We start from the raw sequence: 17,039 nt of genomic DNA, 5'->3' as shown, positions 1-17,039 counted from the left end.
GCTAATGCAGGGGCCCGTTACTTGATCCGGCTCCATCATAATTTCTAACGAGTACGGGGGGTCCTTTCTGCTCGTTATCAGTCTGGACTGGGACTGGTGTAGCCACGGTTCTTGTTCAGGTCGAGCTGCGCCAGACTCTCAGTCGCTCCAGGTCCTTCGTAACAGGGTCGTCCATGCCGGGCTGGTCCCGAAACAATCACAATCCCGGCTTGAAGGGACTGAAATGGATCCAAGCCCTCGGGTCCCAGCGGGCCGTAAGAGGGATGGGACAGGGTCAGCTGGCCCTTCTAGAATTATCGGATCGTGTTGTGTTGCTAGGGCGATGTGCTACATATTGACGCGGGCGTCTTGTGCAGATTCGCCCAAGCATAGGGATGTGAGGTATTAATTTGCGCTGTTCCGCAATAACCACAGCGAGATATAGGTCGTTGCTGTCGAGCGGAAAAATTCAAAAACGATCTGTAAGTCGTCTGACCTCGTCGAAACTGTGGAATACTTGCAGAACCCACACGTTGTTGACAAGGGAAATACTCCGTACATCACCAATAAAGCTCCGATGATGTAAAGTCACGCAGTTCTGTCAATCACGTGGCATCGATAGCGTCAATAGACAAAATACACGATCCGATAGTCGGGAAATAAATCTAACGCTGTGTTCCTCGTATGTCGATCTCGTATGCTCCATTTCACATATGCGGACTGTCGAGTATGTGCGTCTGCCCATTACCCAGCCCGTTTGTTTTCGTGGGATCGTCCTGACTCGAATCCCACTCCTTCATCAGATCGCTCACGGTCCGGGTGAGCTTGCTTGGAGTAATCCTCTCAAGCTCCGGCCAAGGAAGGCCAGCTTCTCCATCTTCTGGCCTTTGTCTGATGTCCTCCGTCTCTGCGATTAGGGGTCCTCGGGTGCTCACAGGAGAGTCCCAGGCATCCCAGCCGTCCTCGGCGTCGTCATTGTCGTTCAGATCTGGTAACAGACTGGGGGTGTTCGAAGAGTCGGTACTGCTCTTCTGCTGGACATGTCCGTTGGGCTTCTCCGTCTCCTTTCGAGTTGAGCCCTTGTGAGGAGTATCGAGCCCGAATTCATTCCAGAAGGAGGGCTCCATGGGACGTGAATTGGGGTTCTCAGCGTTGTCCTTCGAGCTGCGTTTGCTTTGCTTGTCGGAGGACTTTCTTGAGGCCTTTTTCTGACTCGGCCTCGCTGGGCGCTGCTGAGCAGCGGTCCCGTTGATGCCCTCTTCCCCAACTGTAGCCTGACGGATATCCTCGAAGAAGGTCCATAGACCCTCCCTTACTCCGTCATAAACCTGTTTGCCCTGCTTCACCAGTAAATCTGCAGCGACTGGTGGTAGAGATCTCCGATGTGCCGCCAGGTCTTTGTAGGTTTTCCCGAAGCCAAGGGGGAGGGCATCGCCTGAAATCAATCCGTCGAGGGTGGGCATCCTCGAGAGCGAAGGTCTGTTGATCTCTTCGCCATCGATGTTCACGGCGTCTTCCCGCGTGCGTGGTGGTTCGTCTGCCTGTTTTAGTGCGCCTTTTGTAGAAGTCGGACTGAGCAGACTCAAGGTTCTGGTATGTCGGCCCCCTTCAAAAACTCGCTTTGACCCCTTCCTAACCAAGCCGTTGGATACTGCGTTACTCGCCGAGAAAGGTCCAGTCGTATAGCTTCTCTCGACGAGTGCCCGTTTCCGCCTTCGTTCTTCATCCAGGTCGTCCTCTGCAACGACACCTTCACCGCCAACGACCTCGCCCAATGCCACTGGCTGCAGCTTCTTCACTTGCCTCACTTCGTCCCTCTTCTTGTTCGCTTCGTATGCCGCCCATTGCTTCTTCAGCACCAGCAGGTCCGCTTCTGCCCGCTGTAGTTCTTCCCTCAACTCAAGGACTTTTCTCTCCTGTGCCGCCAGCAGTGTCAGGTACTCTGCGCTCCCTCTTGTCTTGGCTTGATCCTGCGGTTCGGTCGCGGAGTCGGGCGCTCTGAAGGGGGCAGCGCGGATACGAGGGGACGATTTGGCTGATTCGATCGGGCTCTGTACTCCGGACCCAATTGTCGGGGACTGAGAGTACGACGCACTGGTAGGCACCAGAACAGGGAAGTTCAGGGACAGTCCCTTTGTGTGCCTCCTTGGGGCAACAGTGGCGTTCGTCGATGGCGCTGGAGTCGGATTCCGGGGGCTGTTCGAGTCATGGTCGGCCGGTTCTAATGGGTCGCTCGAAGGTAGATGTTGAGCTGACACTGCACTGGACACGTTCTCCATTACCGTTGGCCAGGTTGATCATTCAAAGCGAGTCGTGCGTGGCAATTTGATGAGTTGAGAATATTGTAACAGACAAAGAGGCGAAGGTCGTAGGCAAAAAAGATCTATATCGCCATCCCGTAAATCAAAAGTATGACTTTCCAAAGCAGATCAGTCGTAATCAAGACAGCCGTCCCACGTCATTGTAGTCATTCACCATGCGCAGAAGTAAGGAGTGTTTAGGAGGACGAAAGACGGAAGATTGTTGACTGGCCGAAAACGGTGAGTCGGTAATTAATTCGTCTGGAGCAGCGAGGTGGGTTTCCCCACACGTGCACGACGGACCCAGCCAGGGGAATCCGCAGCCTGATTGTTAACCTCGCCAGCCAGCCTCGACCCTTGAGAAGCAGGTCAGGCTACGACGGAGCCAATAGAACTAGCTACTCGGTACGCTGTGCGTCAATCCTTTCTTGGGACGCATGATCAAATTCAATGCACAAAGGCCCGCTATAGACTCCTATGATATGCTTGGACGTAGAACCAGAATGGACTCCAATGATGCCCTCTTATTCCTGTACATGTTCTACATGATGATCCAAATGGTACCTCCAACAATGATGCCGATAACAAACACCGTCAGGATCCCAGCACCAGCTTTATCTCCCACTGTGATGGGTGAGTACTGGACCGGATCGGCGTCGGCATCATTCCCAGCATTGGGGTCACTCTCCGATGTGCCTCCAGTGCCCGCCGTTTTGGGCGCAATGGCTGGATGTATAGTTGATGCTCCGATGACAGCAAGTGCTTGCATCTGATTCCAAGTCAGCAAGTTGAGCGCAATGTTATTGACCTCCCTTTCACAGAAGGACATACCTGTTGCCCCACGCCCGATGAGCCATCAAAGCTGGAATACCACCGCCGCCCACACATTCGACCATTATCCCCTCCAGTACATTGTTGCGCTGCGCCGGCAGCACTAGCTTGCAGTTTTGGCATAATTATGTCATATGTGCTGGGCACAAGCAAGGCCGTAACGGCCATCCACCGAGACAGGTAAGCCTTGAAACTGCTTTGGTCGTTGTTACACACCATGCTTGGTTCACATTGGAACTCGGTCATGATGTTGCCGCCGTATTCCGCGGGAAAAAATAGATTGAACGCCCCTTGCAAGATCTGGTCGACACGCGTTCCCCACGGCTCGGCCCCCTTGGTGTAATTGTACATAGCAGCAGCGCCCATCAGCATTGTGCCGTAGTTGTAGGTCCAGGCATGGTGAGCCACGTCCGTGCAGTTGTTGGTCGCATCCGTGTTGTCCCAGATATAAAGGACATTATCCTGAAATTGAAACAGCGGGCTCGCTTCCATCCAATCCCACATCTGGATGGCCCAGTCCGCATAGGTCTGGTTCCCGGTGTATAGAGCGAGACGCGCTGCCAGTTGAAAGTTGCCGCCGTTGGAGATGGTATTCTTCAAATTGTAACCCGCGTTAAATGAGTAAACTTGCCAACGCATTCCCCCATTGCATGTGGCGGCATCCCAGAGGGTTGATTGAAAGTTGAATACGGCCTGGGCCAGAGCCAGCCAGGAAGGAGCATCGCCCCCGACATCCGGCAAATTCGCCTCGGCAGCGTCCATGGCCGTAAATGCCCAGAAGGCTTGATCGTCCACGCCCATGTTCTTGCTCTGGTTCGGAGGGTTGAAGTTCTCTTCGGGTCCAACCTGAAACTGTAAAGCTTGCGTCACGACAGAATTATAGCTGTCGTCCCCAGTATACTGCCAGTAGTGGATCAGAGACCCAAACATCGCGCCTGCTTCCCACCAGTAATAACAAGCCGTGGAGTCACACGGACCTGGTAGCAGGCCTGGCACTTGTCCGGACTGATTGCCTGAATAGTAGGTCATCATATCGTATGCTAAAGTAGAGGTCACAGATTTGATGGAATCGAAGCTGCTTGTGTCGAGAGTGAGTGCATTGGTTAAGGAAAGTAAGCCGGCCAGCGGTACTAGAAAGGGACGTATTCGCGACTTCATGGTGTATTGTGAGTCGAATATCCGGACACGGGATGGAGCTGATCAATGAGGATTGCACAATTGTAGCTCACAGCCTCCATCCAACTCTGCGAAGGAAACCTCAGAAGCAGAAGCAGAGGGACGGTAAAGGGGTTTTGAGTAAAGAGAGCGACAAAAGGGGAAGTTTAACGAGGGTAGTGCCCAGTCCAGGCGGGGGGGGGGGGGGGGGGATTCGGGATATCTCAGTCGCCCCGTCGTATGCTCAGGGAAGAAATAGCCTGGAGGGAGATGGCCGTTTATGCACGCAGAACAGGAGTAGAGAAAAGAACAATGAGAATGAAGTCTTCAATAACACCAACGAAAAGGAAAGAGGTGTGTGAGGACGGGAGTGCAACAAATTGGGGCGAGCCAAGGTCTGTAGAAACAACAAAGCGTCACACAGCCACATCTTCAACTCAAAGGAGGACAGCCCGCCCATCTGCTGTTGTTCCAGACAGCAATGCCAACCTCAAAGGGGGCTCTCTGTGAGACGTCGTCTCCTTGGCAAAGGAACCGGCAGCCAATGGGGCCTGACCCCAAGGCGCCTCCGCCCGGAAAATTGGCCTTGGAGCGGCGGGACAATACACGTCCTTTGTCTTGGCGTGGCTTGGCACAATCTTGCAGGTGCTGACCCTGACGATCCTTTTCCGGCGGAGGATTCTCCCAAAAGCCCTGGCGAGCTGGCTTCGAGTTCCCCAGGCCAGCTAGCCCATTCGCGTGTCCCGAGTTGGTCGTGACTTCACCCCCCTAAAGGTCGATGAAGGGATGAACGCGACGCACATAGCAGTCTCTTCTTGAGTCCATGCATATAAGAATCTCTAAACGGTGGTTCACTTCTGTGGCACTTTTGAAATAGACATGCACGCTAAATCTGCATTCAACCATACGTTGTTAGCATGTCGCTGTATGTCAATGCAATATAGCCCGCACTTGTAAGGCTCATATCAATCAGTACTCCATTCTTCGCCGTTGCTCAAATGCATCGATATTGTCGGAATCGTCGTGTCAATATGAATACAATTTTTGTTGTCCGGCTGTCCGGCTATTAGGCTCTCCGGCTCAGATGCTCTTCATGCTCTACTCTCGGAACCTTTCCTCCTTGATGGCCTCCACGCCAGACGCCAGCTTGAACATTCCAACACCCAGGCCGCGGCGTGCGCTGTGCGGTTCGCTGTGTCGGTCACTGTGCAGTGGATGTTCCGATGAGCTTGTTCTGTGGTGTGATCGATTCGTATTGGCGCGAGGACGTGGAAACTCCAAGTTCTCATCGATATCTCGCAGTCCCGAAGAGAGCCCCGTTTCAGGCCGGAATTGGCGGCCTTCTATATTCCCGTCGACAGCCGACATTATTGAATGCCCTCCTATGGACGATCTCCGACGTTGCACCCGAGACATGACTCTTTCGGCCTCCTTGGCTTCTTTCTCTTGCAGGCTCTCGGAGGGGAGAAGGATAGCGCGGTCAAGCTCGTAGGGAAGTCCACGATGTCTTCCACGGATCTGCATGGCGATTATCACCAACTTTGATAGGACGTGGAACTCGGCGGAAAAGGAAGCGTTGATAGTCGGGTAGCCCAAGGAAAGTCCCACAGTGCCGTATGCCGACACAATTTCGAAGAGGACAGAGAAAAGAGTAAATGCGGACTCGTTGATATTCTGCAGTCGTCCACCCTCGACAATGGCAATGATGAACATGCCCAAGAAAATATACCACAAGTCGAAGGAAAGTTGTCTTCGTAAATGCGCGCCAACATAGCTTGGCTCGCCCTCGTCTTCTTCTTCCTCGGCTAGAGTTCCGTAGATGCCCAGACTCTTCTCTTCGTACACGTTGGTTCTTCGCATGGAAATGGCAATCGGAAAGACGGATATGTACATCATGATCAGATAACTGACCTGAATGGCAGGGTGGAGTTCGGCGAGGTTCACCACGGAAAATCCCGCGGTTCGAGTCGAGGCGGCCTGAAAGAGACCGTCAAGAAAACGTATGCCCCCTGGCAAGGAGGTGACGGTGGTATCATTAAGATCGAGAATGATGAAAAAGATTAGATCCAGTCCGTTGAGAATAACTAGAATGGCAAACAGCCACCAGGTAGCTTCTCTTGGAAACAGGAGGGTGAAGCAGCGACGAGGATGGTCCAGAAGAAATCGGAGCTCCTCCCACAGGGGACTGCCTTCCCGGACACACTTGGACGTGGCCCAGATAATGAGCCTCAACATGCACGGAAATCCCGTGTTGCCAATGATGATAAGAAAGGTCATCAACAGCAGAGGGAACACTGCTCGCTGGAATGAGAGCATAGAATTGTTGGTCAGAGTGAAACCGAGGTCGTTGAAGGCAGAAGCACTCGTGAAGAGACCCCACCAGACTCTTCCCTGCGACTGATCTGTCACGTATTTTCCATAGCTCGTGTGCAGGATCCACGGGATCAGACAGATGATACCGAGAATGTGGAAACAGAAGAAGTACAGGACGAGGATCAGGGCCAAGGCCTTGAGAGCCCGATACTCTATCCCGCCCAGCTCTTCTCGCTGTTCCTCGGTCAGACCAAGGAAAAATGAGTTCCTCCCGATGGTCGGTTGCCAACTCAGGTACGGGGCCAGCTCCTGTGTGCGCGGCGTGTTGACGCGATGCAGCGATCGGAAGGTGTTTGAACCCCTCCGACGAAGGTAGGATCCCGGTTCAGGGGCATCGTAGGTATGTGAGGGTTGTGTGGATTGTCTGGTATTGAGTCGGGGAAAGGTAGCAGTTCGGTCCTGGCGGTCTCGCAAGAACTGAGGTTCGTCAATGGTGATATGCGTAGGAGCAACAGTGTCATCTGCAGCGGCCACATCGCCTCGTCCCTCGTTAACATTGGAGAGGTCGGGCTCGCTCGTGATTGGGCGCAGTGGGTTCTCGTCAAAGCTGGCACTAACGTTTTGAGGTCTGCCGCCCAGTTCGAACTCGCGAGGGCTGGGGATTCGCAGAGCAGTCGTGTCGCTGGGATTTCGTTGATTCTCGAGAAAGCGGATGTGCTGTTCTGGGTCCATCTGCGGGGGCACACGCACATCATCGACGGACCGAGATGTCTGAATTGGTGGACGGTGATCAGGGATGTGGCCCTTGGACTCCTGCTGGTCCTCCTGAGACGTGTCAGACGAATCCACTGCCTTTCCATTGCCGTTGTCGAGCTTCTCTGCATCTGCATGACCTTGGCTGCGCCCGGTGTTTCGCAGTATCCGAATTGCTCTCCCTGCGACACCCGGCAGACCTGGCTCGGGCTCATCCTTTCCAATGGTCATGGTACGCTGCCTCGACTTTGTTCGTCGTAGAGCATTTGTGGTCTTGACGACGGCCTCGAAACGCTTTTCGAACCAATACAGGCGGACAAAGACGACGGCCGAGTTGACGACGATGGGATTGCAGAGCATTGCCAGGAAGAAGAGCATGAATTGTTGGCCGGTTTTGATGTTGTCCACATCGATGGTGTTCAAGCCGCTCTGGGTGCAAGCTCCGGAGGCAAAGAACAAGGAGTCGATGTATGGGATGTCACCAATGCCGAAGATGATGACCGAGCCCAGGATAGTCATTCCCATCATATACAAATAGTGTATGGTGATAAAGTTCAACCTCCTCTTGATGAAGACATCGGGGATGATATTTCTCTTGCAAAACTCCCAGAAATTCCAGGCCCATTCTGCTGCCAGACCCATGGCTTTGGAGTCCGGTGATGATAAGGGGATAGAGGCCCAAATCGAGACTGTCGCCTTCTTTCTTGAGGACTCTGTTCTGGCGGGTACTCAAGGTCGCATGTCAGGGCAGGTCATTCCATTCGTTATTAGGGCAGGAGCAAGGGAGCGGGAGTGCGGAGCGGCATGACAGCGAGGGCGTGGGGAGGAGATGTTGTTCGTTGGTTGAGCATTGAAAACCACATTTTGCAGAAGAAGAAGCGGAAGAAGGATGAGAGAGCTGGCACCTTCAGGATGAGGATCTGCGTGGTGAAATGGCAGGGAGCACAAGGGGAATGATATGCTGAGGAGGAGGCATGACGCCAAGTTGAGCAGCAGGGAACAGAATCTTTCTCGGGGCGTTTGAAGTGGAGGAACTCGAGGGCGCCATCCACAGTGCCGGAACCCCGCCAGCGCAAGCCTGGAGGCTAAACTGCGCGCAGTTGGTCAACGGCATTTCGTGCCTTGCTTGCCATTGCTTGTTTTCCCTTTGGCCCTTTTCTATCGCTGTTACACTTTGTTCGTTTTCGGTGATCGCTATCACTCCTGGAGATAATATGGACTGGATCCCCATGGTGCCTCAGAAGGGCTGCTACAACACATCAATATCAACACCGACAACGGGCTCCGGCTCAGGCCTCAACCATCTTTCACACCGCCATTTTGTCGAAAACGCCCTCGAGTTCTCTCGTTCCAGCACATGGGATTTCTCCCTCCGTACCTTTCCTCCAACCGTTTCCAGTTGCCCCCAAAACACACCCGCCTGCGCTCCGATTGGCGCAGTCCATCTCTCGCCAGAACCTTTGCTCGCTCACCCTTACTCATCCTATTGCATATCTTTCTTCCTTCGGTCGCTCCCTCTGCAAAGGCATCTATACCCCAGAAATGAGCCCGGTGGTACCATGCTGCCAACCCCGGAGGACTGCCTGGTGTGAAGGCGCCTACAATGAATCCGGTGGCTGAGTGATCTTTGGAAGATGATCACCATTCAAGGTCTTGATCAGCTTGCCAATGCCCGAATGGCTGTAGTCCTGGGAGTTCCACATGTCCTTGTGATACCGCACTTTTCCGGCCTCGTCGAGTGACAGTGAGACGAGAGAGTCGACTTCCTTGGGAGTGTTGGCCACCCTAAGAGTGTACTCCTGTCTTAGTTTGAAGACAATGTCCGTCGGCGTGTCCTTGACCACTTCAACCTTCTTGGTCGCCAACTTGGTGAAGATCTTGGGCAGGCCATACCACTGGCCGGCAATCTTGTATCGGGTGTCGCAATAAGAGAGCGGGTCATCGTAGATCGCCTTCTCTGCGTACACCGACATGTCCTTCTCGCTGCAGCTGCCCGAATAGAGGTTTGTGATGGACTTGACAATAGTCTCGTGCTCCGGTGATATCTTCAACGAGTGCTCCGGGTGAGGCTCGTAATCTACAGCATGGCGGTCGTGGCCCGTCAGTTGCTGGGGATCTGGATGAGGCTCGTATTTGGTATGGAGCTCTTGCGTCGTCTCTGCCATGATGGCTCTCCTCGATGCGAAAGAGAATCTACTAGGTACGTTACATGCGTTGACTGAGAGATGTCTTCATACAAAATGGTCAGTTTGGGGTTCTCTTGACGTGGATGAAGAACGTGGGTCATGACGACATGACTCTTGGAGACCACCACAGTGCCGTCGTCAGTTATATCAGGTGCATCGATAACTTCTGCAGCAGGTCTGTGTTCTAGAAGAGAGATCCATTGGTCTATTGGGACCGTAAGACTGCTACCGTGCGTTCAGCCAAAAAAAAAAAACCATCAGGCACAGGGGAAGACGAAAGCGGGTGGGTATGTAGGACAACACACAGCAATTTTGCCCTGCCGCGACGCTTTCCAAACCGCGAATCTCGTTTTGTCTCTGATCATATGAATCTCTGGCCAAAAGCATCCCTTACCGCGTCCCTGGTCCAAATCAAGATGTCGTCGACACCTACGCCCCCTGGCCAGTCGAATGGACTTGGAACATATTATTGTTATTATTTTTTGTACCTTTGCATTTTCACACCCTGTGCAAAGGACCCGGGATTTGCGGCAATGTGGGGTGGATGGGGCGGGTGGTTTCAACACATCATCCGCCGATTATATAAACAGATATTTGCGCGTCCGTGTCGGAGGACAATTGCATTTTCCCCATTGAGGAAGGAGTCTTGCATGTGTAGCAAGTATTATGTGCCAGGCGGGAGCTGCCATACTGAGACAAGAAGGACCGGCCATGGGATGACCTGGGTTGTTCGGGGTATGATGACGGTGGCCTTAACAGCGAGCTTTAACACCGCAGCGTTGGGCAGAGCGAGTTCTTGTATACGAAGAGGACGACAGCAGGCTTGTGCTTGAAGGAAGGGAGCATGCCACCGTCACCCGGCGATTGGGCGGGGTTTTAATCTACCAAGTGCAAATATCCAGGCTCGGCCGGGCCCCTCAGTCGCTGGGTTGCATGGAAAAGACTAAGCAGCACACCACAAAGGCGACGGTAACCCTGTCAGGCAAGGAGTGAGAGCTTATGCCCCCAGCACAAGCCATCTATGCCTCTTTTATGCATGGCTTATGATGCAACAATCGTCAATCGGGCGTTATACTAGCCACGCCGGCACAAGGCTAATGGCCCCTTCAGCCAATTGTATGGGCATGCTGTCTGTCTCGCCCTGCCCTGTGCGGTTATCACGGCAGTCTCTGCCCAAAGCCAGATTCTTCGTGACGAGATGGCGAGACGCTTTCCGACGTCTTTCCCCCCCAGCAGCATACCAAGCCAATGTTGTCTGACAAAACAAAGACTCCAAACCTTGACGACGGGCTCGCCATCCGACCGCCGGACGAGCTGAAGGTTGTGGCCGAAGCAGATCGATGAACAATCTTAACATGATGCCCAGGTGGTCATGGTCCCTGGCAGCCCACGATCTGCCGCCACGGGCGGAGATATGGTGTTTCGGCATAGGCATAGGCGCTGTGCTGCGGTGATGCATATCGTAATGAATCCATGATTCTGTTTTAAAGAACAGCCCTTTCGCCCGTTCCCTGTCTCGTGAGGTCTAACACGCGCAGCTCTTTTCCCCCAGTAGGCTGAAGCACCTAACCAACACACACCATGTCAAATTCACCGAACAACTCGTCCACCTCGACCCTCACAGACGATGTCGAGAGCCAGAAAAGTGACCCTTCGGGCAGAAAAGTGCCCCACTGGCGCCTCGTGGTCAGCCAGTCGCTCATCACGGAAGAAGTCTTGAATCATCGATACAAGGGCTCGGGAACAGAGGAAGACCCCTATATCGTCGAATTCATCCCCGGCGACCCTCGCAATCCCATGGAATTCCCGGACTGGAAGAAGTGGGCGCTCACCCTCACGGTGGCCTTTGCAACTCTGGCCGTGGCGTTCGTCTCCACGGCCTACACCGCCAGCACAAAGCAGCTCATTGAAGCCTTTGGGTGCAGTCAAGAGGTCGCGACGCTCGGGGTGGCTCTGTTTGTCCTAGGGTTCGCCATCGGGCCCCTGCTCTGGGCACCATTGTCGGAACTGTATGGCCGACAAGTCCTCTTCATCGGCACATACGCAGTCCTGACCGCATTCAACGCGGGCGCAGCTGGCGCGAATTCGATCGCCAGTCTCATCGTGATGCGATTCCTCGCTGGCACCTTTGGGGCTTCGCCGCTCACCAACGCCGGTGGCGTCATTGCGGACATGTTTCCCGCCAATCAACGAGGTCTGGGAATGAGCATCTTCGCCGCCGCTCCCTTCCTGGGCCCTACCATCGGCCCGGTTGTTGGAGGCTTCATCGCTGAGACCATCGGATGGCGTTGGGTCGAGGGCGTGATGGCCATCTTCACAGGCTGTCTTTGGATCTTCGGCGCCCTGGTCATCCCAGAGACCTATGCCCCCGTCATTCTGTCCCGCCGGGCCAAGGCGCTGACCAAGCGCACGGGCAAGCTCTATATCTCTGCCATCGAGAGACGTCAAGGCAAAGTCACGCCCCAGGCCGCCTTCTCCAAGGCCCTCTCGAGACCATGGGTATTGCTGTTCCTCGAACCGATCGTCCTTCTCATCTCCATATACATGGCCATTCTGTACGGCACCCTGTACATGCTCTTCGGCGCCTTCCCGATCGTCTTTGAAGAGGAGCGAGGCTGGTCTCAGGGTATCGGCGGGCTGGCCTTCTCCGGCGTCGCTGTCGGAATGATCTCCGGCGTCATCTACGCCATCTGGGACAACAAGCGATACGCGCGCATCGAAGCCGAGCACGGTGGCGAGGCGCCCGCCGAAGCCCGTCTCCCTCCCGCCGCCGTGGGCGCCGTCGCGATCCCCATCGGCATGTTCTGGTTTGCGTGGACCAACTATCCCTCCATCCATTGGATCGTGTGCATCATCGCCTCGGCGCCCTTCGGGTTCGGCATGGTCAACGTCTTCCTCGCGTGCATGAACTACCTCATCGACGCGTACACCATCTACGCCGCGTCGGTGCTGGCGGCCAACTCGGTCCTGCGGTCCCTGTTCGGCGCCGTCTTCCCCCTCTTCACCGTGCAAATGTTCCACAACCTGGGCATCCACTGGGCCAGTTCGATCCCCGCGTTCTTGGCGCTCGCCTGCGCCCCGTTCCCCTTCGTCTTCTACAAATACGGCGAAAGCATCAGGATGAAGTGCAAGTATGCCGCCCAGGCGCACGAAGTGATGCAGCAGATCAGGTCGCAGAACAGGGACGTCCAGGTGGAAGAGGATGGTGAGCAAGAGGCCGAGGCCGAGACGATGGAGGAGAAGAAGGCCGAAAGCCAGACGTAGTTTCTGTCCTATGGTGTTTTGTTTCCAAGGGTGGTATTGGTGCGGCTTTCCATCAATGCGCCCGGATGCTCATTGCTTGATTGATGTCCTCTTCTCCATCTGATGTCGTTTCATGCCCTTTTTCTTCAGCGATGGCGTTGGGAGGAACTTTGTTCCAGAGATACTATTGCGGGGTCTCTCCGGATCAATTCACCTTGATTTTGTTTTGTATTTTTTTTTTCTGAAGGAAGCAAGCGTCGGGCTAGGTTTTGCATTGCAGGCGAAGGGAAGCACCTATAGACAAAACTAGAGGTTAGGATCGCAAAGAAGGAAAAGGGACATGAGCATAGAACATGGCCTCAGCCCACAAACACAGAGCAACAATTGAAGTGAGGGAAGAGATTAGGTTGAGGTTCGAATAATTCTGTTCTGCTTATCATTCCCGCCCCCCGTATGTAAGGCGCGAAGTGACGAGCGGTTAGAATCAGGCATCCCATGCAGGAGCCCAGCGGGTCCTTTTTTCTGACAATAGCAAAAGCCCCACGAAGCTACAAGGTTACGAGGCTACGAGGCTACGAGGCTCGGGATGCATCCATACCATTCACGGCATGGTCGTAGCCATCGTCGTACCACATGGGAATGACCAGTCGTCCCACAACGGCTCGTCATGGTCAATGGTCAATCCCCAGGTCATAATTTAGAAGTGTCCACTCCCTTCCCCGTACCGTCCGCCGCGTCGTCGCCGCTTTCAATCTCCTTCCGATCCCTCTCCAGAATGTCCCATGGGCTCATCGCGTTGTCACCATCGGTCCCCGATGGCGGATCAATCCCACCAACCACGTCTTGAAGGTAGTTCAACACCGCGCCACGCATGTCCACAAGCCGTGCTCTGCGCGTCTCTTTAGACGAGCCCGAGATGTCGTGCACCGCATGGGGAATGATGAGCGAGTGGCGGGACAGGATTGCCTCGGCAGTGGACTCAAGCGCCGACTTCCATCGCGAGAGCAACAGGGCTTTATCCACAGTTTTGGGGATGCTCTCGTCGTTGGCGCCCTGCAGAATCAATAGACTTTTCTTCATCCCCTGCCTTGTTGGCTGCAGATGGGGAACAGCGCCGATGCGGCCGAACGTCTCTCGGAGCCTCTGGTCAAACAGGTCGCTGGAGTAGTAGTCGTCCATTGCCGGGTTCTCTGGCGAATTTGGTGACGCCAAGCTGAGGAAACGGGAAATGGTCACCGGAACAGGGCCGAGGACGGGCTTCATGACGTCCATGGGCAGAATTGTCGTCTTGTGTTTCTCCTTGGGTGTCGAGGAGGCGATCTGCAGGCCAGCTTCATAGGCTGCTTTTGCGGCCGCAGACTCAGAGACGCCATTCAAAATTGCTTCGCGGTCGGACACGGGCGCCTGTAAGATGGCGCCTGAGATATCGGGGCGTGGAGAAGATGACGACACAGGAGAGACGAGATAATGCATGAGGTCTTGACAGCCGGTGGAATGGCCCATCAAGACCACAGGCGTCGAAGGAGACTGAGTTATCGTGTCTCTGATATAGGTGATTGCAGCGGCGATTTCTCTGACCTAGATTCAGGTGTCAAAATCAACATCCTCCATTCAAGTCAATGTGAACCCAGGTGACAACGTCCTAAGTTCTTCTACAAGATTGGAACAGAGAGACTAGGAGACCCATGTAACGTCCTCTCCTTTGTAGAGATCATGGCAACAAAAGAGGGCGCAACTCGCACAACTTACATCACGATCCAGGTCAAACAACCCCCAGCTCCTCCCGTTCGTCGAGAGCTGGACGTGCATCACACGCCATGTCTGATTTGGAACATCGCGCGGAAACAGCGCCGCCAAGTCATCGACGTAGCGTGGCGACCGAAAATTGTCGTAGAGTCCGCCCACGAAGAGAAGAACATTTGGAGGGGAGGATAGTGGCTGGGGAGTGGTCTTGCTGCTGGTATTTCGATACTCGAGAAGGAGCAGGGGCCGCTTCGGGTCGTAGACGTGAATGATGGTCTCCATTACTTGTTGAGGATAGAGGACAGTCTCGGACCTGTCTAGGGGAGTTCAGCAGCTGTGGTCAGTGTTTGGTGGCTGTCTGAAGCCCCAAAGTGTGTCAATACCACATCGTCGATTGTCGGTTAAATGCCGGTATCGGATGCCACAAAAAACCCAAACCCTCTTCCAAGAGCTTCTGATTGCCTCTCTTGCCTCTCTTGTCTCTTATCTCCTGCTGTTCTTTTCTTGCCAGCATGATACTCATTCTTCTCAGTCTTGTTCTAGTCCCACCTACTGAAAGACTATTGTCACATGCCCTCTATAATTTATCGTGCTACCACACAGAATACCTATACTCAACATTCCGCTGTGCATCTTTGGACCGCCAGGCACGCAGCCGAGGCAATAAGAATGCAAGAAGAAGCAATGGCAACTTAATGATCTGAAGATTTCATTTCGAGATTCATTTGTTCTTTCATTTGTCAGTGCTTATCAGGGGCACCATTGGGAGGCACCAGAGAAAACGCCACACCAGCCAACATGTAATGCACCTAACAACAGCAGCGGTACCGCAAAGAAGTAGAAAAAAGACTTATGCAGGAGGCTCAAAGTACGCGACTGATGTCCAGGACTTGCAGACCCATGCTGCGCTGAATGATAGTGTCGGGATCGCTTCTGCATACGAGTAGTGCCCCTTGCAGGCAAACATCCGGCTGGCTGGACTTCGACTGCAGCTCAAGGATCGGGTCTCAACACAGGTCACACGTCGTCCTAGTCTTTCAACTGAGACTGGTTGGCGGACTTAACTTGTGCATCTAACCAGGGCCATCTGTCTTTTAGCGGGACTAATCGAGGATAATTCACTTGCCTCCAGTTGCTAGGTCAGGAGTTGGGTGGTCTGGCCCTCCTGCAAGCGAACGCAGCCCCCATGCACACCCTTGATCAACTGTCCTCCGCCTGCCCGTTGCCTAGAAGGAGCGAGAAGATCAGAACGCACGCTAGTGGTTAGTGCAGGAGCATTAGGGTTTCTTCCGACTTCCGGGGTCGCTGGGTAATCCTTGAGTAAGTACTCGTACCACAGGGGAAGAAGGTCGAACCACCGAGTTCCTGGTACAAAGCTAGCATTCCGAACCAGACGATGCCCCTACCTACTTATTCGTACGGTAACCCAAGAGATTATTCAACCCCTTGGACAGCCGGCTCTTCTGCTAGGCAAGTCAAACGCTGCGGTAAGTACAGAACGGCTGGTATAGGAGAGGACTTATCCTCGGAAAATTCCCAGCCTGAGCAGCTGGGCTACAAAGCTAACCCCGCCATCCACCAGGATTGCGGGAGCGAAACTCAAGCTATCATGCACGTGGAAAGAGGATGCGCTGATTGACACAATTGACTAAAAGATATCAGTCGCTTCAAAATGTGTCTGGCGACACTACCTAAAACAACTTACTACACGGCTTCAGGATACTAAATGCTCCTAACTTCAGCCACTTTTACTAGCAAAAAGTTTGACTCGTTATACCTCCAATCGTTCGATTTCACCGAGTTGCGACGAGTACCGGGATGCTCGCCCCGACATTAGACGCCCCTTCTATCACTAGGGACCTCGTATTCACAAAATTCGTGCGAGATTATTCACGCTGTGTCAAAACCTGCGCCATCGAGTCGGCGTACGCCCACTCAGTGGGAAAACACCACGCCCCTTCCAACTCTCCCTGCCATTTTCCCGGAGCTGGCGACAGAATTGGGGGCGGCAGGTTGATGCCAGTCAAACGGCAAATTGCTCATTTTCAGTGCATAATTCAACGTGCTCCTGTACGCACATGTGTTGAGACGATCAGGCTGCGCACCCACACAGAAGCGACCTACCTTACCTTGGCTCAATTATGTAAATAAGCGAATATACCCACCCACCACGGTCAATGGGTACCCCGCCAAGAGCAGGCACCTCTGATGAACTTCGAGTTGCTAGTGTTCATGTGGGGAGCGAGAACCAATGCCTCAAGCCGAAGACGACTTGCATACGGTCGACGGAGACAAGCACAAAGCAGCCTACATCATCCCTCGGAAATGACGGATGTGAAGCAATGATGGCCTGCGCCATGGCTTCCTCGTACCTGGTACAGAATCATGGGCCTACCGTTTCCCTTTGCCGAAAGCGGGCAATGTGAGAGAAGCTAAGAGAAGATGGGTCTGCAGCCACGCAGTCCCTAGTCTTTTAGTTACAGGCTTGGTTCTCCCCTTGCAGCACTTCACCTTCGATTAAGAAGGCGCAGCCAAC

General features: G+C 53.8%; 6 protein-coding genes across 6 annotated transcripts; 1 reads left to right on the top strand and 5 right to left on the bottom strand.

Moving 5' to 3' along the window:
- Window positions 1-470: 470 nt before the first annotated feature.
- PV07_05069 (uncharacterized protein) lies at window positions 471-2,481 on the bottom strand. Its single transcript, XM_016391941.1, has one exon. It carries the CDS (start codon window positions 2,256-2,258, stop codon window positions 687-689), a length of 1,572 nt encoding a protein of 523 aa, XP_016249460.1. The 5' UTR covers window positions 2,259-2,481; the 3' UTR covers window positions 471-686.
- A 133-nt stretch (window positions 2,482-2,614) lies between these two features.
- PV07_05068 (uncharacterized protein) lies at window positions 2,615-4,475 on the bottom strand. Its single transcript, XM_016391940.1, has 2 exons — window positions 3,111-4,475; window positions 2,615-3,048 (listed from the first exon to the last, which is right to left on the bottom strand). The coding sequence occupies exons 1-2, from the start codon at window positions 4,266-4,268 to the stop codon at window positions 2,821-2,823; spliced, it is 1,386 nt and encodes a 461-aa protein (XP_016249459.1). The 5' UTR covers window positions 4,269-4,475; the 3' UTR covers window positions 2,615-2,820.
- A 518-nt stretch (window positions 4,476-4,993) lies between these two features.
- PV07_05067 (uncharacterized protein) lies at window positions 4,994-8,372 on the bottom strand. Its single transcript, XM_016391939.1, has one exon. The coding sequence runs from the start codon at window positions 7,971-7,973 to the stop codon at window positions 5,364-5,366; it is 2,610 nt and encodes an 869-aa protein (XP_016249458.1). The 5' UTR covers window positions 7,974-8,372; the 3' UTR covers window positions 4,994-5,363.
- A 17-nt stretch (window positions 8,373-8,389) lies between these two features.
- Window positions 8,390-10,333, bottom strand: PV07_05066 (uncharacterized protein). The gene has a single exon (XM_016391938.1). The coding sequence runs from the start codon at window positions 9,494-9,496 to the stop codon at window positions 8,930-8,932; it is 567 nt and encodes a 188-aa protein (XP_016249457.1). The 5' UTR covers window positions 9,497-10,333; the 3' UTR covers window positions 8,390-8,929.
- A 704-nt stretch (window positions 10,334-11,037) lies between these two features.
- PV07_05065 (uncharacterized protein) lies at window positions 11,038-13,155 on the top strand. Its single transcript, XM_016391937.1, has one exon. It carries the CDS (start codon window positions 11,099-11,101, stop codon window positions 12,779-12,781), a length of 1,683 nt encoding a protein of 560 aa, XP_016249456.1. The 5' UTR covers window positions 11,038-11,098; the 3' UTR covers window positions 12,782-13,155.
- A 65-nt stretch (window positions 13,156-13,220) lies between these two features.
- On the bottom strand, window positions 13,221-14,853 carry PV07_05064 (uncharacterized protein). Its single transcript, XM_016391936.1, has 2 exons — window positions 14,510-14,853; window positions 13,221-14,338 (listed from the first exon to the last, which is right to left on the bottom strand). The coding sequence occupies exons 1-2, from the start codon at window positions 14,783-14,785 to the stop codon at window positions 13,451-13,453; spliced, it is 1,164 nt and encodes a 387-aa protein (XP_016249455.1). The 5' UTR covers window positions 14,786-14,853; the 3' UTR covers window positions 13,221-13,450.
- Between the last annotated feature and the right edge of the window lie 2,186 nt (window positions 14,854-17,039).

Source organism: Cladophialophora immunda (assembly GCF_000835495.1).
Source record: "Cladophialophora immunda strain CBS 83496 unplaced genomic scaffold supercont1.3, whole genome shotgun sequence".
NCBI lineage: Eukaryota > Fungi > Ascomycota > Eurotiomycetes > Chaetothyriales > Herpotrichiellaceae > Cladophialophora > Cladophialophora immunda.
Note: the sequence above shows the minus strand (reverse complement) of the source record. Positions and strands in the feature narration are given on the sequence as shown.

Coding starts and splice junctions, on each gene's coding strand:
- PV07_05069 (XM_016391941.1), bottom strand. CDS start 2,258: ATGGAGAACGTGTCCAGTGCAGTGTCAGCTCAACATCTACCTTCGAGC.
- PV07_05068 (XM_016391940.1), bottom strand. CDS start 4,268: ATGAAGTCGCGAATACGTCCCTTTCTAGTACCGCTGGCCGGCTTACTT. Junction 3,049..3,110: donor CATCGGGCGTGGGGCAACAG/GTATGTCCTTCT, acceptor ACTTGGAATCAG/ATGCAAGCACTTGCTGTCAT.
- PV07_05067 (XM_016391939.1), bottom strand. CDS start 7,973: ATGGGTCTGGCAGCAGAATGGGCCTGGAATTTCTGGGAGTTTTGCAAG.
- PV07_05066 (XM_016391938.1), bottom strand. CDS start 9,496: ATGGCAGAGACGACGCAAGAGCTCCATACCAAATACGAGCCTCATCCA.
- PV07_05065 (XM_016391937.1), top strand. CDS start 11,099: ATGTCAAATTCACCGAACAACTCGTCCACCTCGACCCTCACAGACGAT.
- PV07_05064 (XM_016391936.1), bottom strand. CDS start 14,785: ATGGAGACCATCATTCACGTCTACGACCCGAAGCGGCCCCTGCTCCTT. Junction 14,339..14,509: donor TGTTTGACCTGGATCGTGAT/GTAAGTTGTGCG, acceptor ACCTGAATCTAG/GTCAGAGAAATCGCCGCTGC.